This window comes from Cutaneotrichosporon oleaginosum (genome assembly GCF_008065305.1).
Source record: "Cutaneotrichosporon oleaginosum strain ATCC 20508 chromosome Unknown ATCC20508_contig04, whole genome shotgun sequence".
Classification (NCBI taxonomy): Eukaryota; Fungi; Basidiomycota; class Tremellomycetes; order Trichosporonales; family Trichosporonaceae; genus Cutaneotrichosporon; species Cutaneotrichosporon oleaginosum.
In genome coordinates this window covers 2,343,410-2,369,502 of record NW_027072173.1, presented here as the reverse complement: position 1 = coordinate 2,369,502, position 26,093 = coordinate 2,343,410, and the positions used below count along the sequence as shown (strand labels likewise).

The 26,093-nt window shown below is 62.5% G+C and overlaps 13 protein-coding genes across 13 annotated transcripts; 4 read left to right on the top strand and 9 right to left on the bottom strand.

The window, feature by feature from the left end:
• Positions 1 to 302: 302 nt before the first annotated feature.
• Positions 303 to 2,104, top strand: COLE_05379 (uncharacterized protein; the record flags this gene model as incomplete). Its single annotated transcript, XM_018424898.1, has 6 exons — positions 303 to 514; positions 554 to 725; positions 758 to 1,033; positions 1,069 to 1,553; positions 1,643 to 1,846; positions 1,915 to 2,104. The coding sequence occupies 6 exons, from the start codon at positions 303 to 305 to the stop codon at positions 2,102 to 2,104; spliced, it is 1,539 nt and encodes a 512-aa protein (XP_018275060.1).
• Positions 2,105 to 2,305: 201 nt separating this feature from the next.
• COLE_05378 (uncharacterized protein) lies at positions 2,306 to 3,291 on the top strand (the record flags this gene model as incomplete). The annotated part of the gene is made up of 5 exons (XM_018426118.2): positions 2,306 to 2,475; positions 2,512 to 2,680; positions 2,780 to 2,862; positions 3,041 to 3,145; positions 3,219 to 3,291. 5 exons carry the CDS (start codon positions 2,306 to 2,308, stop codon positions 3,289 to 3,291), a joined length of 600 nt encoding a protein of 199 aa, XP_018275059.2.
• An 852-nt stretch (positions 3,292 to 4,143) lies between these two features.
• Positions 4,144 to 4,708, bottom strand: COLE_05377 (uncharacterized protein; the record flags this gene model as incomplete). The annotated part of the gene is made up of 2 exons (XM_018420524.2): positions 4,144 to 4,291; positions 4,644 to 4,708. 2 exons carry the CDS (start codon positions 4,706 to 4,708, stop codon positions 4,144 to 4,146), a joined length of 213 nt encoding a protein of 70 aa, XP_018275938.2.
• A 552-nt stretch (positions 4,709 to 5,260) lies between these two features.
• COLE_05376 (uncharacterized protein) lies at positions 5,261 to 7,288 on the bottom strand (the record flags this gene model as incomplete). The annotated part of the gene is made up of 1 exon (XM_018424309.2): positions 5,261 to 7,288. The coding sequence occupies one exon, from the start codon at positions 7,286 to 7,288 to the stop codon at positions 5,261 to 5,263; it is 2,028 nt and encodes a 675-aa protein (XP_018275937.1).
• A 385-nt stretch (positions 7,289 to 7,673) lies between these two features.
• COLE_05375 (uncharacterized protein) lies at positions 7,674 to 9,807 on the bottom strand (the record flags this gene model as incomplete). The annotated part of the gene is made up of 5 exons (XM_018419853.2): positions 7,674 to 8,193; positions 8,237 to 8,478; positions 8,722 to 8,872; positions 9,094 to 9,595; positions 9,684 to 9,807. 5 exons carry the CDS (start codon positions 9,805 to 9,807, stop codon positions 7,674 to 7,676), a joined length of 1,539 nt encoding a protein of 512 aa, XP_018275936.1.
• Positions 9,808 to 10,665: 858 nt separating this feature from the next.
• On the top strand, positions 10,666 to 11,693 carry COLE_05374 (uncharacterized protein; the record flags this gene model as incomplete). Its single annotated transcript, XM_018421554.2, has 5 exons — positions 10,666 to 10,685; positions 10,840 to 10,939; positions 11,216 to 11,363; positions 11,417 to 11,601; positions 11,655 to 11,693. The coding sequence occupies 5 exons, from the start codon at positions 10,666 to 10,668 to the stop codon at positions 11,691 to 11,693; spliced, it is 492 nt and encodes a 163-aa protein (XP_018275935.1).
• Positions 11,694 to 14,790: 3,097 nt separating this feature from the next.
• On the bottom strand, positions 14,791 to 16,403 carry COLE_05373 (uncharacterized protein; the record flags this gene model as incomplete). Its single annotated transcript, XM_018425845.2, has 5 exons — positions 14,791 to 15,480; positions 15,551 to 15,619; positions 15,651 to 15,804; positions 15,846 to 16,214; positions 16,246 to 16,403. The coding sequence occupies 5 exons, from the start codon at positions 16,401 to 16,403 to the stop codon at positions 14,791 to 14,793; spliced, it is 1,440 nt and encodes a 479-aa protein (XP_018275934.1).
• Positions 16,404 to 16,557: 154 nt separating this feature from the next.
• Positions 16,558 to 17,386, top strand: COLE_05372 (uncharacterized protein; the record flags this gene model as incomplete). Its single annotated transcript, XM_018426970.2, has 2 exons — positions 16,558 to 16,708; positions 16,740 to 17,386. 2 exons carry the CDS (start codon positions 16,558 to 16,560, stop codon positions 17,384 to 17,386), a joined length of 798 nt encoding a protein of 265 aa, XP_018275933.1.
• Positions 17,387 to 17,455: 69 nt separating this feature from the next.
• Positions 17,456 to 18,713, bottom strand: COLE_05371 (uncharacterized protein; the record flags this gene model as incomplete). Its single annotated transcript, XM_018426969.2, has 3 exons — positions 17,456 to 18,151; positions 18,221 to 18,288; positions 18,341 to 18,713. 3 exons carry the CDS (start codon positions 18,711 to 18,713, stop codon positions 17,456 to 17,458), a joined length of 1,137 nt encoding a protein of 378 aa, XP_018275932.1.
• A 283-nt stretch (positions 18,714 to 18,996) lies between these two features.
• COLE_05370 (uncharacterized protein) lies at positions 18,997 to 20,436 on the bottom strand (the record flags this gene model as incomplete). The annotated part of the gene is made up of 5 exons (XM_018424308.2): positions 18,997 to 19,212; positions 19,257 to 19,569; positions 19,601 to 19,796; positions 19,878 to 20,089; positions 20,210 to 20,436. The coding sequence occupies 5 exons, from the start codon at positions 20,434 to 20,436 to the stop codon at positions 18,997 to 18,999; spliced, it is 1,164 nt and encodes a 387-aa protein (XP_018275931.1).
• Positions 20,437 to 20,655: 219 nt separating this feature from the next.
• Positions 20,656 to 21,237, bottom strand: COLE_05369 (uncharacterized protein; the record flags this gene model as incomplete). The annotated part of the gene is made up of 1 exon (XM_018419852.2): positions 20,656 to 21,237. The coding sequence occupies one exon, from the start codon at positions 21,235 to 21,237 to the stop codon at positions 20,656 to 20,658; it is 582 nt and encodes a 193-aa protein (XP_018275930.1).
• Positions 21,238 to 22,310: 1,073 nt separating this feature from the next.
• On the bottom strand, positions 22,311 to 23,219 carry COLE_05368 (uncharacterized protein; the record flags this gene model as incomplete). The annotated part of the gene is made up of 2 exons (XM_018426968.2): positions 22,311 to 22,860; positions 22,906 to 23,219. 2 exons carry the CDS (start codon positions 23,217 to 23,219, stop codon positions 22,311 to 22,313), a joined length of 864 nt encoding a protein of 287 aa, XP_018275929.1.
• A 903-nt stretch (positions 23,220 to 24,122) lies between these two features.
• Positions 24,123 to 25,473, bottom strand: COLE_05367 (uncharacterized protein; the record flags this gene model as incomplete). The annotated part of the gene is made up of 2 exons (XM_018426967.2): positions 24,123 to 25,270; positions 25,347 to 25,473. 2 exons carry the CDS (start codon positions 25,471 to 25,473, stop codon positions 24,123 to 24,125), a joined length of 1,275 nt encoding a protein of 424 aa, XP_018275928.1.
• Between the last annotated feature and the right edge of the window lie 620 nt (positions 25,474 to 26,093).

Here is a 26,093-nt window from a genome sequence, read left to right as displayed (position 1 = left end):
TGACCGACCCGGTCTCCTCTCACATGCTCACCCAGTCGGCAGGCGCCGCATCTCACGGACTGCACTTCTCACCTTGATCTCACGCCCGCCGCCCTCACGCGCCGCGTGCTGGCACAGCTATTGCACAGCTGCATGACACCAGTTCCTGCTTAGAGTTTCAGTTTCAGTTTCGGGGACTGCCCAAGTGACCGCTGCCCAAGCTGGGGTGCAGGCACAGAGGCACGGAGCGTGGAACCAACTCTACACAACCTCGGTCCCGTCCAGCACAAGCACACCATGCATCTATCTCGCCATCGCCCACAATGCTGAAGCGCGCCGCTGCCTACAAGGCTGCACTGGCGCTCTGCGCCGTCTACGGGCTGCTGTACACGATCTCGCGTTCGCCATCCAAGACCGCGCACTCCGTCGGCCTCAGCGACGCCTGCGCTGCGTGGCACCCCGGCGCCGAGGACCCACCGGACTGCCTGCGCGCCAAGCAATTCCGCGAGTTCCAGGAGTTCCACGCTAGCGGCGCGTGAGTGCCGCCTCACGCCTTGGCAGCATCTAACTCCAGCGGCGCTCAGTTCGAAACACATAACCGGCGCGCGCTGCTCGCGGCCGAGCGCTGCGCGCTCGGCATCACGACGTGCCCCGAGCGCCCCCTCATCCTCATCGACTACCACTACTGGTGGCGCTCGAACCGCGACATGTGGGGGCCCGGCGAGACGGTCTGGGGCTGGACAGCGGTACGCTGCGGCGCTGGCGGCATTGACGCCAGATTGACGGGATGCGCGAGGCTGGATTCCTCCCCATCTTCATTAACGGGCGCGACGAAAAGGGCTTCATGCAGACGTGGGCGCTTGCGCGCGCCCTCCCGAGCTCCGTCCACGCTTACTTGACCGACGCGAACGCTGCCGTCAGGTGTCTCCTTGACCCCCGGTGCGTGCGGCCCGCCGACTACGTGCCACACAAGAACGCGTCGCTGCGCTTCCCCGATGCGCCGGACGACGATGTCGGCGTGCTGCCTGCATGGCGCGTCTTCGGCGTGCACTTCGTAAGTCTCCTGCCGCTCGGGGGCGCTGACGGCAGTGGGGAGCCCGCCCACAGACGTGGCAGGGCACGCAGCACCCCTGCCGCGACTGGGGGCAGTGCGGGGACGAGGAGTGGGCCTACCATCCCCTGGGGAACAAATGGGTGCTTACACCATACGCGTATCCCGGCCACACGCAGATCGCTATGAGCGTGGAGCAGGCGTGCAGCGCCCTGCCGCCGACGCCGAGGAGCGAGCGCGCCGCGGCGGACGGCGTCCTCATCCTCGCTAAGCTTCCGCTCTACTTCCACCTTGGGTGGTTCAAGGAGACGTTACATGCGCTGGGGCGCGTGCGGGACGCCATCGCGCCAACAAAGCTCTGGACCACAGCCAACAGCAATGACATTGACAAGTTTCCGCTCCCCGACGCGCTGACGCAGCTGGGCAAGCACGATCCGGAGGAGTACGCGCGGTTGCTGGCTCGATCGAAGGTGTTGCTCGGTGTCGGGTTTCCTGTGATCAGCCCGACACCGTACGAGGCATTGTGAGTCCGAGCAGCTGCCGGCTGGCGCGCGTTATGTGACTGTCGTCATGGAGACTCCAGCGTGGTGGAATGCAGAGAACTCATACCAGATGCCGCGGCGTCCCCGTCGTCCTCCCTTACTCGCACCATGAGAAGCCCACGCCCGATGGATGGAACATGTACCATGGCTGGTCGTACCAGCACGGGCCGGTGATGGCGCTCGGCGAGCCATACGCGTACAGCTACAACGTGCACGATCCTGATGATCTGGTGGACAAGTTGTTGCGGGCGCTTCGGACACCAATAGAGCCATTGTAAGTGGGGCGGGGTGGTGCGAGCTAAGCGATTGTGATCTTGTACGACGGGGCACGTCTCACACCAGTATCCCGCCCGAGATGACCACTGCGGCAGTGTACGCGCGTGTGCGCGAAGTCCTCACGCACGACTGGGAGGGCGAATACGACCGCATCGTCGCGGGCCGCGGCATGCCGCGCTACCCAGACATCATGGTCGACAAGTGCTTCAATGGGGAGCATGTCGCGCCGTGTTCCGGCAAGTATCCTATGCCGTAGATCATGTATAAAGGTTTTGGGTTCTGGGTCGGACGGGGACGAGGGCGCCTCTTCGCTTCGCCGCCTCACCTCCCGTCGTCGGGGCGCTATCATCCCCGCGCCCGATCTAGCCACAGTGGCACTGCGTGCCTGCGGCGCGCCGCCCGTATTAAAGACCGTTGCCTCGCACAGCGACCACAGACCTTTGCTCTTACACCCACCATGCGGGCAGTGTACAAGATACTGCCGCTCCTCGGCGCGCTCTACCTCGTGCACTGGCGCTGGCGCGCGCGCGACGCCTGCGCGGGTTGGGATCCTGGCTCTGACGCCGACGCTCCGGGATGCTTGCGCGCGCAGCAGTACCGCGAGTTCCAGGCGTTCTGGGCTTCCAAGTGAGTTTTCGCCAACAGCCCGCTCACGCCCCGCAGCTCCTCGCTCGACGACATCAACTTCCACGCCCTCGCGGGCGCCGAGCGCTGCGTGCCTGGCATAACGCACTGTCCGCCCCGGCCGCTCGTGATCATCGACTACCGGTACTGGAACCGGGCGGCGCGCGACCGCGCAGGGCCCGGCGAGGTTATGTGGGGCTGGACGGTGGTGCGTGTTGCGGTGTCGAGGTCGCGGCCGAGGCCGAGGGAGAGACGAAAGGCAGAAGCTGAGCCCGGAGGCATGATCAGGACAGAGAGGCTGACGCAGAACGACGCCGTGCGTGCCGCGGGCTTCACACCCATCTTCTACGAAGGGACCGACGAGCACGGGGGTGTCGCGGCGCGCCGAGCGTGCGCAAGGACGCGGTGCTCGTGCTCGCGAAGCGCAACGACTACTTCCCCTTGCGCCGTGGCGGGCTGCGGATGTGCTTGAGAGCGTGCGCGACGCCATTGCGCCGACGGAGCTGTGACGACCGTGCGGCATTTGATGAATACCACGGGCTATCCCGTGCCGCCTGCGGTGACGGAGCTGGGGGCCGCAAGAGCCGCGGACATATTTGGAGGTTCTGGGGAGCGCGCGCGCGCTCTTGGGGATCGGGAAGCCGGAGATCAGTCCGACACCGTATGAGGCGCTGTGAGTGGGGGGAGGGGGTACGGTGGAAGACACGTGGGGGCAGGGGAGACGAGATGACCACAATTAACACCAGCTACCGCGGCGTCCCCGTCGTGCTTGCATACATCAAACCCGACCCAGAGGGCTGGGAGGTGTTTTATGAGTGAGCTTCCCGTGCGGCGCAACTAAGGACAGCAAGGCGGTGCAGCACGGGCCGGTGATGGCGCTCGGCGAGCCGTAAGCGTACTGCTACAATGCGAGCGACGGGAATGATCTGGTGGACAAATTGCGGCGGGCGATGGAGACGCCGTTTGGGTCTTTGTGAGTGGCGGGTGGGGTGATAGTGGCGAGGTAGGCCTGAAGCACGACATGAGAGGGTGGGAGACGAGGAGAGGGAGATGGAGGGGGGGGGGGGGGGGGGGGGGGGGGGGGGGGGTGGGGGTTGGCCAGGGAAAAAAAAGGAAGGGAGGAGGCAATGGGAGGGGCGGAGAGGGATGGAGGGAGACAAGTGATGTAGAGGCGGAAAGCTTACACCCGGCATCCCACCCCACATGACAACCGCCGCAGTCCACCCCGCGTGCGCGAGGTGCTCTTCCACAACTGGGAGGGGGAGTACAACGCCATTGGCGGCGTGCGACAGTTAGACGAGGCCATGATCGACAAGTGCTTCACGGGCGTCCTGGCGCCGTGTCGTGGCAAGACACGTTTGCCGTAGTCGGTCTGCTGCAGTTCATTAGAGGGGCAAGAAGTGAGGCGGTCGTAAAGAAGTTAGTGTGTGTTAGCCAAGGCATAGTCTGCGGTGTGTGAGTGGACTGGATAACTAATCACCTGACGCCGTTGTTTGGTTCGACGTCATGACCCAACGCCATTGTTCTCACGCGGCGTGGCGTCGCGGCGCCGTTCCTGCCCTCAGTTCCTTTGTCCGACCCCACGCCCCGCCCCCCCGTCCCTCCTGCACACCAGCTATGCATTTTGATTCCTGCTTCACGGATCACGGATTGCGAATTGCGATGGCACGTTTACTTGTCCGACTTGGAGAGCTCGGCGACCTTCTTCTCCTGGGCCTCGACGTCGGCCTGGGCCTTCTTGGCCTTCTCACGGAGCGACTTGAGCTGCTCCTCCTCGCGGCGGCGGATGTACTGGTTCTCCTGAGCCTCCTCACGCTGGCTGGGAGGTTAGCGGAGGTTTATGGGTATTGGGAGTGTGGTCGGTGGGAGGAGAGTTGCGAAAGAGGAGCTCTCGCTTGGATTCGTCGGAGCGCCGAGGCTAGGACAAGACACACCCTGCCGAGCCCCTGCGCATCACCGCAACCCTGTGGCGCATCGCCGAGGGGTTGTTCGGGCGGCATTCCACGCTGATCATTCGGCGGGGCGTCGAGGTGTATCCAGGCCGAGCGGCGGCCGTGAGCCGTTCCGGCCGCAAGTGTGCCCAAGGCGACACGTTCGCTGATCCCCCTTTCCATCTACGCCCACTTTCCCCGATCCGAACATCCTCGTCTCTCTCCAGAGTCCGAACTCACCGGAAGCCAGTCGACGAGGCGGTGGCACCCTCGCTGCGGACAGGGGCGGTGTAGAAGCGGACCATGGGCTGATGGGGCGAAGAGGAGAGGGAGGATCGTCGGTTATGGGTGGAGAGGAAGGACAGGAGGAGAATGTATCACGGGATGTGTAGGGAGGAGAGATTCGAGTTGCAAGAGTGAGCGGCGAAATGAGCGAGATTGACGGCGATTAGTGAGCGGAGTTGACGAGGAAGTAAGGCGTCAGTACTAGACCGAGGGAGTACAGAGCTCGAGTGCCATGGCACCGGCCTCGACGCCGATGCCAGTGCGCCCAACAGAAACAGAACTCACGGCAGCACGGAGGGCCGAGGTGCGGTTGAGGGCGATGCGGGCGATCATTGTGGAGCGGAGATGGAGAGGTGTTGATGAAGAGAGATGTGGTGGAGAGACGAGACGACGAGGGGTGTGGGAGAGAGCCAGACACAGCGGCGGTGACGAAAGATGCCGGCGCTGGCAGTGTGGCACTCGGCCCACGCCTCCACCGGAGCGAATCGGAGCCGGGCACTGACGTCAGGCATGTGCGGGAGTATACTCCTAATCGATGGCATTAGAGTACATATTACAACTGCAACGACAGCTCATCCATCCACGCTCTGCATGGTGAACGGGGACGCGACGGGCCCGTCGAGGATGTCTAACTCGGCGGGCGTGAACCCCATACGGGGGATGACAAAGTATCTGACAGGCACGAGGAGCATGATGATGATGGGGAAGCCGATGGCCGCGATGGTCTGCGTGATCGCGAACGTCGCGCCAAAGCCGATCAGCTCGACGAGGACGAACAGCGCGATGCGGGAGGTGCGGACGCGCTCGAGCGGATCAGAGGGCGCACGCGCGCGCTTTTCACGTACGAGATACAGCATTTTCGAGGTTACGCCGGAGGAGAGAAGCGCATCCGTGCCCATGTACCAGAAGAGGCCGGCGAGCACGCCCTTCGGGATCAGGCCGAGGACGTGCTCGAACGGCTTCGTCATGAGGACGAGGCAGAGGGCGCCTTGCGCGAGGTTGGACACGCGCTGCTCTACTACGGCCACGGGGACTTCGCGGCGCGTAGCGCGCTCGGCTGCCAGCAAGCGCTGGCGCGCGCGCGCATCGCGCAAGCTCGTGGAGACTTGTGAGACGCGGCGCGCAAGGCTCGAGCCCGAGGCCGCGCGCGGGCGGCGCTTCAGCCCCGCTTCGGCTTCCGCCATTGCTGTGGATGTGGAGCGGGGTCGCTTCTCCCCCTCCCCTCTCGCCTCGCCCACGCCCTCGTCCTCTGCCTCCAGCTCGTCGAGGCTCTCGGTGAGTGGCACCTCGTCATCTTCGTACCCCATCACAACGAGGGACGCGGTGTGCAGCGGTGCCTGGGGGATGAGGCCGTTGGGCGCCGGTACGCCGAGCAGCCCCGCGATGAAGGTGGTGATGCCAAGCAGGAAAAAGTCCCAGTGAAAAGCGGCTGGCTTTCGTAGTGGGAACTCTGATCCCTGCGCAATGAGCGCTGACACGTTGGCGTCAAAGTAGAAGAGCACGAAGAGGATCACGCCGAAGGGAAAGGCCATGCCGACGTACTTGCCCGGGAGGAGCCAGAACTCGACGAGCCATGCACGGCCCGCGGCGGGTCGGAAGCTGTGCAGCACAACGGGGAGCGTCATGTCCTCCTCGTGCACGAAGGGGTTGAAGCGGCCCCAGTAGGCCATGCCGGTCGCCGCGACGATGGTGAGCGGCATGCCGTAGTCTGCGCAGAAGCGGCGGAACTGCTTGCTGATGTATCCCGAGCGGGCGAGGGCGTTGAAGTAGTGCGGGAGGACGAGGGTGATGAGCGCCAACAAGATGCCGAGGAACGCGCTCGGCGTAGACGTCTGTCCGAACTGCCGCGTAACGACCTGGATCCCGTACTGCACGTACACGGCCGCGACGTAGAATCCGAATGTGTCGCAGCTGAAACGCGTCACGTACTTGAGGCCCTTGACGGCGTTGAGCGCGGCCGCGATCCAGTGCAGGATAGCGCCCCAGAGGTATACCCATCCCATGAAGTGGAGGTAGTTCCAGTCGTCGCGGCCGCGGAAGATGTCGAAGATGGTCTTGTTGAAGACGGTAATGGGACCAGTGACGCCAGAGATGAGAAGTGGCTGCCCGCCGAAGACAGCGGCAACAAAGGCCGCCATGAAACTCGCTAGCAGGACTTCCTGTACGCCATACAATCCGGTCTCCTCGATCAGGTCGAGCGAGAATGCCAGACCGGGGAGGACGTTCGCGAAGAAGATGAACCATGTGCTCGGAATAACGCGGTAGTTCCACGCGTCGGTCCAATCTGAGACGTAATATGGAGCGCGCGCCTTGATGTCTTGCCACATGCCGCTGAACGGCATCCAGCCTCTCCCTCTTCGCCCCGGTTCGGCGGGCGGCGCGGAGGCAGCATCCGCAGCGTCATATAGCCGACTTGTGGTGGGGTGAAGGAGAGTGAGTGGTAGTTCTGGAGGGTTGGGGGGCTGCTCGACGCGCGGTGGTGGAGAGTAGGGAGGGGAGGAGCGGACGTGGGTAGGGGAGGTGGATGGTCTGCCTGAGCGAGCGCGGGACACCGGCGAGTGTGGTTGTGATGAGGATGTGGGGGAGATATGTCCTTCCATATTGGACCCCATGACAATGGCAAGGGGAGGAGCGTTGAGGTGAGTGATGAAGAGTAAAGATAAATGATGCTGAGGTTGGTGGTGGTGCCGATGCTGGCTGACATGAGGAGCCATGATTTTTGGGTAGGTGACACGGGTGAGTGATTTCCCAGGCTGATTGCGGGGTTCGGGGTAGCTGCGGGGCTAGATCGGGTCGCACTCTCCAGATGTGAATCATGTTCGGGGGTCATTCCCAGCACTTCGGCGTAACAAGACCAAGAGGGGTACAGTCGCAGAGTTACGGTCGAGCTCAGGTGAGCTCCCATGCGGTAACATTGTCGTAGTAGCTGCCGGGCCGTAAATCCATCATATCACACACACACAACTATTGAAACCCAACATAACACTACCTCCGTGCCAACCACGGCTTTGCTGCCTTGAGCGCCAGCACACCCACGCCCACGGCTCCCACGAGACCGCCGACACCCGCAGCGTTCGCGACCACCTTCTTCTGCCACGCCTCACGCCTCGCCGCCTCCGCATACGGGATGTCTGGTCGGAACGTGACCATATCGTACAGCGCGGTCCAGCCGTGCACTTCCGGCGTGGGGAACGCGATGCCCGGCGTGAGCTCGCGCGGCGTCGACGGGTAGATGCGCGTAAGAACGTAGTCGACCGCGCGCCGCAGGTGGTACAACGGATTCAGCACGGACGAGCGCATCTCCGTGTAATTCGCCAGCGCGAGGTCGCAGATTGCCGCGAGATCCTCTGCGCGCTCAGTTGAGTAGGCGGTCAGCGCGGCTTCCAGCTCTGGGTCGTGCGCGCCGGCCGGGAGAGTGGTTTTGGGCGAGATCGAGAAGCGGTCGAGGTAGGTGCCAAGTACGCGGACGTCTTCGAGGCCACAGTTCAGGCCCTGGCCGTAGAATCTGGGGTTAGAGCCGAGAGTGAAGGAAAAGCGAGCAGACTCACGGGACCATCGAGTGACATGCGTCCCCCAGCAACACTGAGTGGCTAGAGTACGTGCTTGGTGTGACGTTGATCGTCACGAGATTGCCGCGCGGGTGCTCCATGAACTCGTCCACGAGCTTTTCGCCGACAATGTCCCAGGCGTCGGGGAAGTGCTTTTGGAAAAAGGCGCGAGCCTCATCCGGCGTGGAGAGGGCGTGCAGCTCGTCGAAGGGGATGAAGAGGGTGAGGGTGAAGGAGCCGTCCTGGGGTTAGTCTGCAGACCACGGGGGAGAACCGAAGCTGTCGGAGGGGTTTACAGGGAGGAAGAGCCGAAAATAGGCAGTCCGCAACGGCTGTTCGCCGTTACCAACGCCCCATGCCCTCCGCTGACAATGTGCGGATCTTGACATGACGCAGATCACCACACCGCGCCCCTTGGGCCCCCGCCATCGCCCGACAGCTTGGCCCTCCGCTTTACCCTCGCCCCTCCCCGACTCATCACCCACCTTGTTGGGCAAAGCAATCAGCATAAATTTGTGTCGCGGCCAGATGTGCAGGTGATTGGGTGGCATTGCGAAGCCGCCAGGCTTGCTTGGATCCGCATCCATGTGCAGCTCGATGTATGCGTGCGGGATGAAGCTCTGGGAGAAGTCGATGCTGATGTGAGCGGCGAGAGAAAGGAGAGGGGGGAGGGGGGGGGGGGGGGGGGGGGGTGAGAGGAGAGGAGAGGATGAGGGAAGGTGGGAGGTGGTCGTGTGACCACCTCAGCCGACAGCAGACGGTTCAACTTCATCAGCCTGCACACGGCTTCTGCGCTCGTGGTGGCGCAGCTTGTGTCGAAGGTGCACCTGATGCTCCACATCTCGTATGACACTTACCGCTCCGCGCGCATCATCTCCTGCCGGACCTTGCTCCAGCTCCCATCAGCACCGACAATGAGGTCGAACTCGGCATCAACCTTTTCCGCCTTGGCAAGGACCGGGATCTGCGGCGTCTCCGGCGGCGAATCGAGGAGGGCGGGTTCTCCGCGCTTCGTGCGCACGCCGTGGGCCGTACGCGCCCCGAACTCGACTCTAGCAAGCTTGGTGTTGAAGCGCACGACGACGCCGCCGTCGCCGGCTGGTAGGGCCTCGGTCATGCGCTGGTTCAGCAGGCCGCGGTGGATCGAGTTGCTGCAGTTGCCGCGCAGCGGGTCGTACAGCTGCGCCTCGGTGTGTCCGTCGAGGTGGTGGATGAGGCGGCTGGGCATGGGGATCGACTCGGCGAGCAGCGCGTCCGCGAACGCCGGGTCGACGGAGGCGACGGCCGCGTAGCCCCGTGACGAGATGTTCAGGTTGATACTCCGGAGGTTGTTGACGGCGATTTCGCGCCCGCGGGGATCTGGTGTCAGCGAGCGGCGGACAGAGAAACGGGCGGACGGGGCGACTGGCGGACGGGTCGGAGAAGGCATCCCGACCGGCCTACTCACCGTCACGCGTGTCCCATACCTCGACAGCCCAGCCGCGCTTGTGGAGGCTGAGGGCGGTGAGGGAGCCGACGGGCCCAGCGCCGATGACAAGGGCGCGGCGTTGCCTCTCCTTGCCGTGGAGCATGATGAGTGGGTGATGAGAGGATCGGGAAAGGCAGGAAGGGCGGGCGACATTTGTTATCTTTGGAATGTCTGGGTACAATCACGAGCGCGAGGTTTCGGAGCGGAATCAAACACCCCGCAGTCATTCCGCCCGCGTATTCTCGTGCCGGCCTGAGTCGGACTCGTTTGCCCATGCCCCATAGGCATTCCGCGGAAGCGCGGCAGGAGGGAGGGGGGGGAGCGAGGCGAGGCAGAGGTTGGAGAATTGGAGGGAATATGACGAGTGAGGCTTGCTTACTCTATCATCTGCGAGCGGGGACAAGGTCGCCGCGGACGCGACGAGAGCCGAGGTATATGTTCCAGAAGGATGAGGCCGTGCGAGTGCGCCGTCACGCTTCGAGAAGACATGGGCTTCTTTCACGAGCTTGTTCGCCGCTCGATCATCTGGCTGGGCGGGCGGATCACCCTCGCTTGTCTCTAATTGTGAACATTTCACATCTTGACGAGGATGTCGCCGTCACGCCTCTAAGCCAGCGAAATCGACAATGGAGTTGAGGAAGCCGGTGGGCTCATGGTAGGTGAGGAAGATGGCGACAAAGCAATGTGATGATGGCAAACGAGGTGGAAATGGGTAACGATGAGAGCCGGTTATCCCATGATCGCGAGCTTGTCGTGCACGCAGTGGTCGCCGTGATCGCCGGGGTCGGAGTCGGCGATCCGGGGTTGCCGCGGCCCAAGACTCCATGCTCCAGCCTCCACTATACTGCCCCACTCGCAGTTTCAGAAACAGGCACGGGAACAATTTGCCACCCAACAGAGTTACTTTGCACCAATTCACACATGCTCTCGATCTCTCCATCTTCCAACAACAACATCCACCATGTCTACAACTTCACAAAAGTATGTCGAGCATCCATCCAGTCCAGATTGACAGGCTCTTTGTGTGCATCTCAATCTATGCCGGAATACTGCCCGCCAAGGAACCTGACACGTTGCGCGTGCGAGTGATCCTTCATGCACGCGCTCCACTGTCGCATCATTGTGCTGACCTTAGGCCATGGCCGCCCTCCGCTATAGATGCGGCCTCGCACGGCGCGATCGCATTTACTACCATCTACTACGAGGCGTACGATGAGCCCACGCGGCGAAGTGTTGTAAGTGTCCGCGACGTTGATCTGTTGTGTGGTCCAAGATCCTGCGCGCATTCAATGGAGAATTGGAGAACGAATAGCGCTGGCTACAATTGCTGTTGCTTTGCACCCGCCACGCGCGCACTAACACAGCTTGCTCGTTGTATCTCTGCTGCTCTGTTTGAGCAGCCCCTCATCATCACCATCTTCTCATCCCCCCGCCGCCTCCATCCCCTTGCCTGCTCGACTTTACTCCTCGCGCCCCAGCTTGTGCTCGCGCCGGACTCCAGCTCACCCCAGGAAATTCCCCAGTTCTACCTCCCCTCCGCCAAAGTCATCTGGAACGGCAATACAGTCGCCGCTGATCCCGCCTCCATGGCCGCCTTTCTTGACGCCATGCCGCTCAGTCGACACAACCCGCAGACACTCGATTGCCACCCGCTCAAGCGTAAGTGTTTTCCTCACCGCTACAGCCCCGCTCTGGCTCGTGGCTGATTTCAGCCCTTCCATCCGCAACGGCGACCGCGCCCGAACTTCTCATCACTATCACGGGCAGCGTGCTTCACGGACCAACCGTGATGCAGTATGGCGACCACGCGCCGACGCAGCCGAGCGAGTATCCGCGAAAGTATCGCGAGGTGTTTGTGCTCCGGGCGATTGAGAGCGCAGAAGGCATGCAGCCCAAGGTGCGTTGGGTCAAGGCCGTTGATGGGTGGGGGTGCGAGTAAGCTGACTGTAGTACGCGATCCAGAGCGCCAACTTCCGGTTTATCGGGTAAACAATCATCTACTGTATCAATTATTGTATGCATGTGCTCTTGCACAGAGTCGCCAACGACGAGCTAGGAGCAACGAGCTGCAGAGCACTGATCATGGCGACTGATGTGACAGCATGACAGGCGTTGATGAGCGTGCGAGTGAACGTGTGCGATCCACGGCGAGGATTGCGAGGATCGCGAGGGTGCAAGGATGGAGGGACCAGCAATCAGCACATGGAGCACACAGCACTACATATACATATACCTTCCTCCTCATCCTTTCTCACTCATCCTCCTCTTTTCTTCACATTACTCTACTTTTCACTCGTCGACCCTCTTCGTCACTGTTCAATCCCCTCTGCCCACTCGGTCATCCCCCTCCCTCTTTTCCGCTCCTCCCGCGGTCCACCTGCTCACGATGGGTCGCGGCGTCTTCTACGGAAGTTACATTTACGTCTTCGCCGACAGTTTTCCCCTGTCACTTGCCCAGAGAGCCCATGACTGCATACGCGTGAGCTCTCTTTACCTTCCTTCGTCGTCGTCCCGAGATGACACAAAAATGACTGACTCTAGACAAATGGCGGCACACTTGTCACCAACCCCACCCAAGGTTCTCTCACTCATGTCGTCGTCCACGTCTCCTCGAAAGAGCCCTACGGCAAGAATGTCTCAATACCCGTCGCCAACCTCTCCCTCCCCGTTCAAAGAAGCCAGTGGACCCTCGACCACATGATCTCTGCCTTCGCTTTGGAAAATGGCTCTGCTCGACGTGACCACCGTGGACAGTTTCGCGATGTTGTCGTTGTCCAGGAACAGTGGATCTTTGACAGCGTCAATGCCGGACATATCCTTGACTCAAGAGATAATTATGGTGGATGGCGAATCCGGTGCGTTTTCCCAGGTGGCCTGGCCTCGTGGCCCTTCCTTCTTCTGAGTTACTAACACCAGTGGCATCCTCGAGCGCGATCCTCGCAAGCGCCGTCAATCACAACTCTCCTCCACTAGCCCCCCACGTCCCACATGGTCCACAAACCCCCGTAGCGATCGTGGACCAGGGGGTAATCATAATGCGAAACGCAGCTGCGCGCAGTCCGATCGCCACTATTCACCCCCTCGATCTCGACCAAGAACCGAGGAACAACATGGGGGCAATTCTCGGGCCTCTGGAACCGCGGCGTCGTCGATTGCAACCGGCGATCAAACTGAGCCACCCCCCGTGACACTACGCCAGCGTCTCAATCGCGAACTGTTTACGAACAGCCCCACGGAGATCGGACCCCCTATGAACACCGGCGCTGGTCCTAATCCGGCGACCACAACTACTGGGACTCTCACTGTGGCGTCAACTGCAACCGCTACACAGCCTTCATCGCTTATTGGAGGTTCCTCGGGAGCGACTGCAAAAAATAGATGGGTTAGAGTGGCAAGCACGAATAAGACTGAGCTTCCCAACCCCAAGCCTGTAGTACAGCACTTGGTCCCGTCAACGACTCCTCGCCCTCCTGTTCAGCCCGCCGCCCATTCCTCGGGCGAGCAGCGCTCAGAATCGCCCCGTCCTTCCCTCACGCAAGCGCTTGCTCTTGACACAATGGCCGCATCTACCAATATCCCCGACCAGAACGGTGACAATTCGACCGCCCAGGCGGCTGAGGCTTGCCCAACGATGGCCCCCGGAATGTCACAGCTTCTGCAAGCCGTCGAAGAGGCTTCAAAGGCTTCACGGGGTCAACCTGTGCGGCTGGCTGAGGGGAACACTCTCCGCTCGGAGTCGATGTCTTCACTGTCTTCCGCTCCTGCTTCGTCACCGCTTGCGGGCAGCGTCGGTATGCACACCAAGCTACCTCTTCCGTGTGACGAGAGCAGGCCTGCGTGCCACGCTGTGCTGTCTTCCACCGCAACCGCTGCAACGGGTCAGGTGCCCTCATCTAATGGGACGTCTTCAAGGATGCTCAACCTTCCCTCGACATTGGCAACGCCCCCCGTGGCTCATCTAGCGCTGTCTCCAAGCCAAACATCTGCAGGCTCAGCTTCAGCAGCGTCGGCTACCGCCTCACCGTCTCGGGCTTGGAGCCCCGCCGAGTCGCGCAACCCGACTGGCGTGCTTGCAAGGCATCAGCCGCTCCCGCTAGACTTCTTCGTGGAGGACAATGACGATGGAGAAGGACAGGGTGTCAAGGATCTCATTACTGTGCGTGAACATGGTCGCTTCCTGCTGATATTAGGGCCAGGGCGGCGGCGTCCTCGCACCTGCTGAAACGGCACGTTTTGTCGTGCTGCTCCTTGAGAAAGGTCAGGCCCCAACAACGCAATGGCAGCGCGACATGGTAGCGAAGAAGGAAGCTCACCCGTGCTCACTGGTCATTTCCATGCAGTGGGTAATCGAATCGGTTGTGGTCAAGCGCAAGCTTCTCGACCCGATCCCCTTCCTCGTTCCTAAGCGCGGCGCACCAGCCTCGGCACCCTCCGCGATTGTCTGTTCGACCTCCGATAGCTCGATAGACTTGGCGCTGGGCCGTAAGCGTTCCCGAGTTGCTCCAGTAGGACCACTGATCGTGGATATTGAAAGCGAGTCCGAGGAGGAGGAGGGAGGGGCCAACGTCGTCATTCCAGATCCGACAGGGCGCGAACTGCACAACGTCACGCTCCTTATCTCCAGCTTCAAGAAGTGGGACGGTGTGGGCGGCAAATATGCGCACCTGCAGCAATGCGTGAGTCTTTCTTGCGACTTTAACTGAAACCAGGGGGTTCCGAATGCCCGAGACTTGTACACCCGTAACAGGAAGTACATTGATGCCCGCGTGCCGGGGCTTGCGGCGCGCTGTCGCCCCGGACGCCAAGGGCGCAAGAAGTAGTGAAAGGCGTTGGATGTAAGTGAAGCGTGAGTACAGCCTCTTTTGCGTGTTGCATGTATAGCATGGTCATTGGACAATCATGACCGAGCTCATCTCTGGCCACCAGTCATGTAAGCGTAGGCGGTACTGGCACTGACACATACGTTCTCACTGCACTCATTACTTGCTTACCACGAGCGATTCCACGCAATGGCAACTGCATCCACCCGGCTCGCACGGGTGGCTGACACTTTCGAGGAGATCTGTGGGCCCTCCCTGCCTCACCTCTACCAGCCACCGCGCACCTCCCCTTTTCCGACCAAGCGCCACCCCCACCGCTCCTCACCAAGCACCATGTCCTCCTCCGTGCCCCTTTCCTCAGCGTCGACCGTATCGATGCCGAAGAACGGCGCGATGGCGAGCCGGACCACGCCCTTGAACATATCGAGCAAGCGAGGGCGCAGAGCGTCGCCACTTTGCACGAAGTCAGGGCTGGCGTTGAACTCGAGCAACGACACCTCCGGCACGGCAAGTGTGTCGGGCGCAGCGTCAGCGGGGTGCGAGAGGAGGAGGTCGACGCCGAAGATCTCGAACGCATTTTCCATGAGCTGGAGGTTGAAGCTGCCGCATTCCGCGCCGGCCTTGACGGTCTCGGCGACGACGTCGCCGACCTTGGCGAACGTGGCTTCGAGCCATGCGTGGTCGACGACGCCTGCGGCCGCGTACCCGCCTTTTGTGCGGGTCAGGGCCGTGGCTGCTTCCAGGTCCCAGAAGAGGCGGACGAGGTCGTCCTCGCCCACGGGCTGCCCGAACGCGTCCGTCTGCAAACACGTGTTTGTCAGGTGCGGGCGCAGGTCCAGCTCGCCCTCGACGTTGCGTGGTGGCGTATAGGGCGAGCCGGAGAAGAGGGCGAGCATCGTGTGCGCCAGGTGCACGGTGTACGCGCCAGTGACGAGGACGTAGGCTCTAAGGTGAAACTGGGGTGAGCGAGCGAAGCGGGCGGAACGGTCGTGGGGTGTGGCAGCCCAGCAGGAACAGCGAACTCACCTTCTGGCCTAGCAACGCATCGTCGCTCCCCTCGTGCAGGTCGAAGAGGACTGGGCGTGGGACATATTCCTGCTGTTAGCTCAACCTGGTCCCAGCCCACCTGGATCACAAAGTGTCTCATGTGCGAGGTGAGGATGGCCGTGCCGCCCTCCTCCTCTTCCGCATCGAGGTCAATCTCTCCCGTGTGGCGGGCGAGCTCCTCCTCGTCCTCTTCATCTGATGATGGCGGCTCGAACTCCTCAAAAATAGCCCGCCTGGCGTCAGCTGCTCCTGTCCAGCGCCCGGGCCAACTCACAGCTCGTCCTCGGTGCTGAACATGCGTATCCCCTGCCCGCGCTCCGCGAACCCCGGCTTGAGGATGAACCACGCGCGCTCGTCCTCCTCCCTCCCCTCGTTCTCGCGCATGCCCGCGTCCAACTCATACAGGTCGTCCATGAGCATCTCGTCCAGCTCGTCCGCGAACTGGATATCGAGCACCCATCCCTTCGGCATGCCGCGCACGAGCGCGCTCTCCACGCCCCGGTGCTCGCATTTCGCCAAGTACTCCGCCACGGTGGTGTGCAGCTGGTGCTTGCGGATCAGGGCTTTGCGGTACACATACGACGAGATGAGGAAGCGCGCATCGTGCCGCGGCACGTCGAACGCGAGGAGGTCGTAATCAGCCCTGCCATCAGCGCGTCCGCGGACAGGCGCACCATTGCAGGCGCGGCGGCGCGGCCTCGTCCGGCGGAGACGAGGACAAGCTCAGCGCCGGGAGGACCGCGACGAGCGCACGCTCCAACAGGCTTTGGGTGTAGGGCGAGGGGAAGTTGACGAAGGCCGAGAGGCGCGCATTGTTCTCCACGACGGCCATGGCGTCGGATTGGGATCTCGTCAGCTGTCAGTCACAGGATCAGGCGGTGGTCACAACTTTGCGGATTGTGCGGGGCCCGGGATCAAATTTCGCTGTTTTTGCCACCCAAATCCAAGATTTCGCTGTCGGACATTGCACTCCATCCGCATCCACCATGCCCCGCCTTACGAAAGCGCAGAAGGAGGCGCGCAGCGCGTCCGGCAAGCCCGTCAAGAAGGCCGGCAAGCCCGGCACGGCCAAGTCTTCCGGCGGCGGGTTCAAGGTCGGCCCGGCGCATGCGCCGCGCAACGCCTACCTCGGCAAAGGTTTGTGCGTGTGAGGGCGCGCTAACGCCAGCCCAGAAGAAGAAGGCCGAGCTCATCGCCGCTGCCAAGGTCAAGCAGCAGTATGCGAAGGTGCTTGCGCGGGAGGGGATGCAGTCCGTCCGCGTCGGCGGGAAGGGCGGCGTGAGCGCGCGCGGCGCGCTGCCGGACGCGGGGGGGAAGGGGAAGGGGAAGGGGAAGGAGAGAGAGGAGGGGGAGCGGGCACGGCTCGAACGGCGAATGGCGGCTGCGATGGCGGACGCGGACGAGGACGATGGAGAGGGACACGGGGGGAGTGACGACTCGGACGCCGACTCGGACGACGACTCGGACTCGGACGCGGAGGACGAGGCGGCGCGCGCGGCGGCGCGCATGCGGCAGGCGGCACGCGAGGCGGACGAGGCGCGCGCGGAGCGGCGGGAACGCAAGGCGTTCGAGCGCGGCAAGACGGGCACCGAGAAGGCGTTCCGGCCGGGGCGGCGGCCACTGTCTAAGCAAGCGCCAGAGGCGCGGACGGTACGCGCGCTCTCGCCGCCGAAGGTCGAACCGCGCGAGGGCCGGCTGCGCGACCTCAAGCGCGAGGCGTTTGGAAAGCGGCACGCGGGTCGCGCCGGCGGCCAGCCGCGCATGGGTGCGCGCATGGATGTGCTGCTCGAGAAGATCCGGCGCTCGAAGTCGTAGACTCGCTATGCATAATGGGTCTGAGGCTCTACTGTATCCTACTGAGTAAATGTAAATAGTCGTTGGCACCTAGCGCGCCCGCGCACTCGCACTCACAGCCTCGCCGGGCGGCACATTGACAAACGAGTAGCTCTCGGCACGCTCTCTACTCTCCTTGCTCGGGCTGGGAGAGCGGCTCGTCCGGTCCGGCACGCGACGCGGGCTCGCCGGCGGGCTGCGTGCAGTCGGGTCGGGCGTGCCCCGCCGGCTGGTCGGCGGTGTTGATACCTTGGGCCGGCGGCGGTACCAGCGCGCCCACCATGCACCCGCGAGGCGGGCCTCTTCGCGCGCGCGCTCCTCGCGCCGCCGCTCGAATGCCGCGCGGTACCTCTTGTATCCTTCCTCAAAGTGGGGGTCGACGCGAGACGAGAAGATAAGCTCGCCGCGCGGGTTGGAGGAGGGCGGGATCTGCGCCATCACCTGCTGCCCATGCGAGACGCGCCGGCCCTTAGGCCCCGCAGCTTTGGTGGGCGCCGCGCGCAGCGGCGCGGGCGAGGGCTTCAAACTTGCAGGGAGGGGCAGGTGCGACAGAAGGCTGTACCACGTTGTTGGGGGGCGGCGGACGTTCAAGTACATGTTCAGCGGACGGAGCGCTTTGTTGCTGTGTGTGATGTAGCTGTGCGCGTAGCGGATCTTGTCGTCGTGCATGCCTGAGGCGAAGAAGAGGGTGAGGGTTATGCCTACAACGGCGAGGGCGACTTGGAGCGCGCGCAAGGCGATTATGTTCTGCGGTCAGTGGAAGGGGGGATAACGATACTGGCGTGGATAGCAAAGCCTCCGGCCCTGTTAACTCACGTCTGGTCTCCGTGCTAGCAGGTGGTATGCGCAGAGAACGAGGACGGCGATGAAGCTCCACAAGAAGACTGGAGTTAGCTCCTTCTCTCAGTCCCCACCCACTCCCCAGCTCTCACTCACTCCGATATCGTCTCCGCCGCCGCCGCAGCATCTCAGCGTTCATCTTGAGCCGCTCCTCGAACAGCAGGAGGTCTCGGTACGTGCTCGTGTCCGCCGGAGGATGAAAAGGCGCGGCGCTTCCCGGCCGGCGTGGCATGGGGCTGGGTGGGCGGCCTGGGGGCGAAGGGGTGCGGCGCCTTCCGGCGGGCGCAGGCGCGAAGGAGGGTGAGGGGAGGCGGGCGGAGGATGGGGCGGGGGCGCGGGTGACGGGGTCGACGTCTGCGCGGGTAACGGGGTCCATCTGGCGGGTGACTGGCGAGTCGCGGCCGAGGGAGGCGCGCGCGCGTGTCACAGGGCCTTGGCCAGCGCTGAGGCTGGACGTTGATGCGCTCATGGCATGGAGAGGGTGATGATGATGTTGGTGTTGGTGTTGTTGATGATTTTGTGGTGAATGAATGGGTGTTGGAGAGATGTCGGGCGAGTAAGCGGTTGTGGGGGCGGGGGCGCGGATATAGGCCCCGGAAATAGGAGGCACTGCTTGGCGGCGATCCACCCCGCGTCCATGTCGAAAGCAATCGCACGGCTACCAACCGAGAACAATGCATGGATATGTACAGAGCTACAGGCAATGTCCGTCTGTTACCTCAGACCCCGCCGATGCTGACACCCTCCGATCGCTAGTCTTGGATCTGTACTTTGATGGCTCCCTGGGACGGGTCAGCTGCGACCTGGAAAGCGTCGACGGCGTCCTTGAGTGCGAAGCGGTGCGTCACGAGCGGCTTGACGTTGATGAGCCCACCGGAAATCAGCCGGATCGCCTTGGGATACTGGTTCGCGTAGCGGTACTGGAACTGAAGGTCGATCTCGTTGGCTGAGCAGTATCCGAAGGGGTACTGGGATGAGCTGCTCGCAAGGTTGGGAAGGGGATGGCACTCACACTCTGTTCTGACGGCCCGACGCCAATCACGAACACCTTGCCCCCAAACTGCACCGAGTAGATGGCAGCTCTAATTGAGCTTTCGACGCCGGTGCACTCGAGCGCGGCGCGTAGCGGCATCCCCGCCTCTGCTGTGATCCGCTTAGCCGCTTCCTCTGCGCTCTCGCCTTTGGCGATCAGAATCGTCTTGACGCCGGGAACGAGCGTGCGTGCGAATTCGAGGCGACTCTCAAACAGATCTGTGATGACGATGGGGCAGCAGCCAGCCGCGTCCGCCGCGAGGAGCGAGATGAGCCCGATGGGGCCAGCGCCACTGTTGTTAGCTGTTACGGCACAGAACGCACCAGATCACCACAGGATCGCCCAGCTTGACCCCTGCACGCTCCATTCCGGCGAGCACGACGGCGAGGGGTTCGCACAGACTTCCCTCCTCGTACGACATATTGGCGGGGAGCTTGTGCAGCCACGAGGCGGGGTGCGCGTGGAACCTTGTCAGCGTGCCGTGGTATGGAGGCGTGGAGAAGAAGACGACGTGGGGGCCTTATGTCAGCCCGAAGAGAGTTAGGCCGCGGGGCAATGAGAGAGAGAGATCGCTTTCGCCGTCTGGCCTCTGTCACTCACAAGCGTTGTACCGCCCGGTCCGACATGCATCGCAATCCGCGCGAGAGCAGGGCACGCCAGCCTCGATCGCCACCCGGTCGCCGACCTTGAGCGTGCTCACGCCCGGCCCAATCTCGACAACCTCGCCCGCGCTCTCATGCCCCGCCCCGCACTCGTCCGTCACGATCATTGTGGGGCCGATATGCCCGTGCTTCCAAAAATGCACGTCCGAGCTGGGGTCAGTTCTGCTGGGGCGGAATGAGATGGGGCATGTGACCTCGCCAGAACTTGCAACGAGCTCGCCACCCATCTGGCTCTCTGCCGACCTATGCCTTGCCCCCCACCACACTCACCCACAGATGCCCGTCGCGCGCACATGCACAACCACCTCGCCCTCGCGCGCCACCGGCCGCGGCTTCCGCACCATATGTACCTCGTGCGCGGGGTTGTACGCGCAGGCGAGGTTGGCGTGGGGGTCGCGCAGGCGCGGGTCGTCGGAAGCGAGGACCTTGAACTCGGCGGACTGGAGCACGGCCTGAGGGTCGTATGCGGACTCGTAGAATGTCGGCGCGGCGGGCATGCTTGAGGATCAGAGGAAAACTATGAGAGGGAGATTGAGAGAGAGGAAATGGGAGGGAGACATGGCATCATAAGGCATGCCATGGTCATATGTCCAACGATGGCCGGGTGTCTGGATGATGGCCGGTAATCGCCAGGATCGGATACGACGGATAATGCTCGGCCCGCCCGGGGCATCTTCATGCCGCCTAGTGTTTATGCCGTCGCATCCTGAGAGACGTTATGTGTCGCATAGAGAGTTCAGTGAGCACTGAGCAGCGTGTAGGAATTCAAACACCTCGCGGTCGAAGACAAGCATGTAAAAACGGCATTGATGCAGCGGTCTACCTGGACCAGGTCCGGAGTTCCGGATATATCGCGTGAAGCCGTGAAATACCGCCACCGAGTGCAGCGGGGACTTTACGCTCATAGAATACATGCTTCTTGTGCAGACATTCACCCGCTGTGCTTCCAATGGCTGTCCGAGAGGGACAGCCGAAGGCTGCCTGATAAGGAGGACTCCAGCCGGCTCTCTCGGTGAACGACCAGGAGCATTCACGGTACGATGAGAGGAAAGGGCTATGCGGTCAAGCAACCTCAAGTCTTGAGGGTATGCGTGGAGCTGTCGGGGCAGTCTCGCCGGCCAAGAGCTTGGTGATCGACCTCGCTGATATAGTATGCCGTACGTGGCTTGCAGCTGCTGTAAGTTCGTAATGCAACCGGGGCACTCTGCGCAGTATTGATCATCTCCACGACCGCCGCTCCATGGCAGGGCATGTAGGAGTATGGCTCGGGCAGGGGGCACAGCACGGTCAGCGGGCATGTGAACTTGAGTACTGCGAAATAGCGCAAGCCCACCTGTTCCATGAAAATGGGGCTTAAGCTGAGAGGAATGCTGAAGCCGTTGAGCGCACTCAATCGTTGGCAGCCTTGACAGGACGTTTTGGATCCGGTGAGTGGTCGTGCTTTACCGAGCGCGGAGCAGTTGGAGGCGAGAGAAAGCCGGCCGTGCGCTTGCGCACCTTGAACCCACGGGCAGCTTCAACTTGAATGGCCTATTGGAGGAAGCGCTGAGACCTTCCGGTTGGAGGAAAACACATAAATGGGAGTGGTGATAGATAAGGGTGCGGAGGCGGGGGTGAGCATAGGAAGACATATATGACGCTCTACGGGGTCCAGTTCACATTGAAGGGGAATAGGCACTATAGCAAGACCCGGCTGGCACAATCTTGCTAGTGCGATGGCTCTGTGACTCAATGGATCGCGATGGAGCTGCCGGATGCTTTTCCGTGCGGCGTCGGTTCGCAGCGGCACCATGGTTCGCCTGGGAGTCCTTCACGTTGGGCGGCGGCACGAGCGTACGACGAAGCTACTATGAACTGTCGTAGTACTCAAGTCGGAGTCCGTTGACTCCGGTAGAGTCGGCGCAGCAGGTCGAGCTCGCCTCGCCGCATGAGGCCCTCCCCCCGTTCCCGGCCGCGCTGCAGGAGCCCTTGCCCCCGTTCCCGGCCACCGCACGGGACGAGCAGTGGGCGGCACACGAGGCTGCAGTTTTGGCTACGCCGCTGCCGGCTGGTGAGAAGAGGAACTGATTGCACTGTACATGCTGGACGTATTGTGTGTTTTGCAGCGTGTCCTTGGGCGACCGCAGCACGTGGTGGAAAGGGCAAGACATGCATGTGAGACAAGGCGCGGAATGTGGCTGAATTGAAAGTGCCCGCTGGATTCAATCGCGGCCACATGGGGCGACGGGGCGGGCTGTGCAAACATGATCTTGACAGATGTACTGTACACGCATGCACGACTCATGGTTCTACATCGTGTAATACAAATTATGATACAACGGGTACATGTATGTCAAGTTACGGTGGTGTAAGGCGGCCAAAGCGGTGTATGCTACTCTGGGGGCGACCGGCGCCCTCTGCTTCCACGGAGCGGCTTGCGTGCCCCCTCGGGATCGCGCGTGCCAAACAGTGCTACTCTGTACACGTCCCAACTCCGCGCCTCCAAACCCTCCGCGCCCGACACCGCCCCGCCCCTACCCTCCAACGGCAGGCCGTACATCGGGAACATTGTCGCGCCCTGCGGCGCCTCCGGCAGGGCCGAGTATATCCTGGCGTCGACCAAGTCTTCCGGCGGAACAGCTTGGAGGAAGGGCAAGGTGTGGTGCCACACGCCGCGTCCATGCCGGCGGAGGACGTAGACCGTCTCGCCGACACACACGGAGCCGCAGAGGGCGGCGATGGGCCATGTGATGGCGAGGCTGATGCGCGTGGCGCCGCAGGGCACGCCGAGGCCCTCGCATTCCCACTCTTGGATGGTCAGGCCGGAGTAGAGGGGCACGATGGTGTACATGCCCGCGAGGACGAAGCCGGTCGCCGAGAGCAGGCCGGTGGGAAGGACGTCTTCGCGGACACGCCATCCGCCGCGGCGCGCGGCGAGGGCGCTGAGGTTAGTATTGGAAGGGAAAGGGGGAGGGGGAGGGACTCACAATGCGGAGAGGTAGGATAGAAGGACGACACCATACAGGATGTGCGCGACGAGCAGGGGCCGCCAGGTGTCTTTGATGGGGCCGAAGCGCCAGCTCATAAAATAGAGGGGGGCGAGGAGAGTCGCGTTCGCGGCAATCATGGTGGCTGTCAGGACCGCGACAAGAGCGAGCGTCGCGCGCTGTAGTGTTGTTGGACGGAGGCTGGGTGGGGGCCGTGGTGGGGAAGTGCGAGACGGACGTGAGGGAGGGGGAGAGTGGGAGGAGCGTGGGGGTGGTAGCTGCGGCGGTGGTGGTGCTGGTGGTGGTCCTGGCATGATGGAAGATGAGAACGGGAAGCGCGAAAGAGACCGAGAGAAAGAAGAGCGAGAAGGGGGAGAGCTACAGAGAGGAGAGCGACGGGGAGGAGAGTGATGTTGATGTTTATCGAGTGATGAGTCGATTGAGAGAGTGATTGAAAGCGAGAGAGTTGGCCGGCGGTGCAGTTCGCCCTGGCTGGCGTGGGGACGCGGGGCCGAAATCAGGAGTGTATCAGGGCCGTGTTCGGGCGTCGCATGCCTGATCTCGGAATGCACAGGTCTAATGCCACGGAATCGGAACGTTTAGTGCTGCCAGAGTGCTGCAGAGGTTCAAGTCGTGGAGACTGATGGCGAGACGGAGGAGGATGAGGATGTGGTGATCATTGCAAGAGTATGAGCTTTGTGCATCCTTGGCCCTTCTGAAACTGGCCCCTTCCCCTGCCCCTCCCTTCTCCTGGCCCTGATCGCCGCAGCTTCACCGCAGTCTCCAGCAGCACAACCATGCATCCACCTACCGCTTCATCCTCTACTCAATGCAATGCGGCGCCGAGTTCGTGCGCGCAGATGGAAGCGAGCAAGTATGAGGGCATACGCTAAACAGGAACAGAGTGAACCTCAGTTCTCAAAACTCCGTCGATTCCTCCCTCCTTTGGACCGTATATCCCGAGATCGACGGATCGACACTCGCAAAGCCCCGACGCACAGATTCTTTCATGTTCAGGGCTCCAACTCCATCTCTCTCCTGTGGCATCGGCCGACAGAGTCACAAAGGCCAAGAGCGGCGCGCGTGATGGAGTCGCATGCGCTGGTGCTTCCAAGCTATTGGAGGCTCTGGTGCAGATCCTCTCACTCCCCGTCTACCAACGGCCACAACATACATCCGCCCAGCATTACGATTATGTATAGTACTCCCTCCGCGCCTCACAACATGCCCTCGGCGAAGAGCGTGCGCTTGCGGTCCAGCTGCTCCATGCTGAGCTTGGGCCGCTCCTCGACGCCCGGCATCGCCGGCGGCCTAAGGCCTGTCTTGTATGGATTTTCGCGCCGCGGGGACGACGGGTACGACCGCGCGGACTTGTGGCTCGCATGCGACGACTCGGAGAGTGCGCGCGCATCTTCGTGCGGGGCCGCATACGCGTCCGAGTACGGGTTGGTGCGCTGCGACGGCGAGCGGGCGTTCTCCGAAGAAAAGGTGGTGCTCGGCGACGACGTGTACGGGTTTGTGCTGCGCTGCGAGGGGGTGCGGTACGGGTTGGCGTGCAGGCTGGGGTTGCTGCCCCCGCTCGTGGCGGAGATGGTGGAGCGGCCGAACGTCGCGCTCTGTGACGGTGTGGGCGAGAGCGAGCTCGTGCGCTGCCCGGGCGTGATGTATGCCGGGGCGAGGCCGAAGAGCGGCGTCGTCGCCAGCGTCGAGACGCTACCCGTGCTCGGCGACTTGGGGAACGTGGGGCCAAGAGCGCTCTCTGGGCGCGCGGGGGAGGGCGGGGCAGGAGTGTTGCGCGGATAGTCGTCGAGCGTCCTAAAAGCCGAGGAGGGCGAAGGGAGGGTCGCGCACGGCGCGGGCGCGTGCATCAGCGGCGCGACGTCGATGCTCCCCTCCTTGACTTGAAACGGCTCCGAGATGGACATATGGCTCTTGCGCTTCTTGTATTTCGGGCCGTCGCTGCCGAGGTCGGACGAGAGGGCGTGCAGGCTTTCGCCCCACCCGCCAGGGTGCTGCGATGCGTAGATCGCCTCAAAGAGAGCGCTAAGGAGGAGCAGAAGCGCAGCGAGGAGCAGCGCTGCGCCGCCGGCAAAGTGCACGGTGCAGCGGCGCGCGAGCCCCGCGCAATGCGCCAGGGAATAGAGGCGGTCTCGGGCGGGCGAGTATGAGAGGAAGAGAAGCACGCCGATGGCCGCAGCCCCACCGCCGAGCACCGCCAGGCAAAGCACGTCGGTGTGAGTTGCTACGAGCGCCGAGTAGGCGTTGCGGCGGCGCACGAGAGAGTGCGCGAGCGCGTATAGTGCTGTGGCACCGCACACGGCTTCGGCGGCAATGAGGAGCGCCCGCCAGCGGAATAGGGTGTGTTCTGGAGTCAGTGGCTTTGAGGCCGTGGGAACGCGGGAGCGTGACGGCTGCGTAGGCGGGGCGGGCAGGCGACATACCTGGCGACGGGGCGGATGCGAATGCCCTCTGCACGTGATACAGCATGTAGCCGTTACATCCTGCTGCTGCGAGGGCGACGAGGGAGGCTAGGGGGAGAAGCACGGAGTGTGCGGTTGTCGCCCTCATCTTTGCGGTATTCCGGTGGTGGTGGGAGGTAGGAGTGGGCGAAGGATGGGTGGTAGGCGTAGGCGTGGTGTTCGGACTTGGGAGAACTGGTAACGGCGGCTGACAAGAGATGACGCTGTCGTCCTAGTCGACGAGGATGGCCTGGTGCTGAGAAGATCGACGCGCGGCGTCGGGTCATGCACACACCGCGGTCAACGCGGGACTGAGTAGAGCGAGAAGAATGAGTAGTGGATGAGTGGGCGCATTGTTGTGCAGCCCCAGAGTGTATATGAATTGCGGCGTCGCGACGCCGAGACTCCCGGCTACCGTATGTGTTGCTTGGTGAGTGGTGGCGCCCTGAGGCACTGGATGAAGAACCGAGCTGCGTGCGGCCTATAGTGCTAATGAGTGAGTGCAGGAGCACTCAGCATGTGCATGTGAGCAGAGGTGAGTGGGAGTCTAAGGCTGAGGCAGTTGCCTGACGACGCGAGGGGGAGAGTAGAAGGGAGTAGTGGACAGAGGAAACAGAGAGACAAGGGCAAAGCTACGAAGCCGCGACCGCAGGAGCAGGCACGCGCCGGCCTGTTGCACCTCGTCCGCGTATCTGCGTGTCTGCTAGTCTCGAGCGTCTGAGGTGAGAC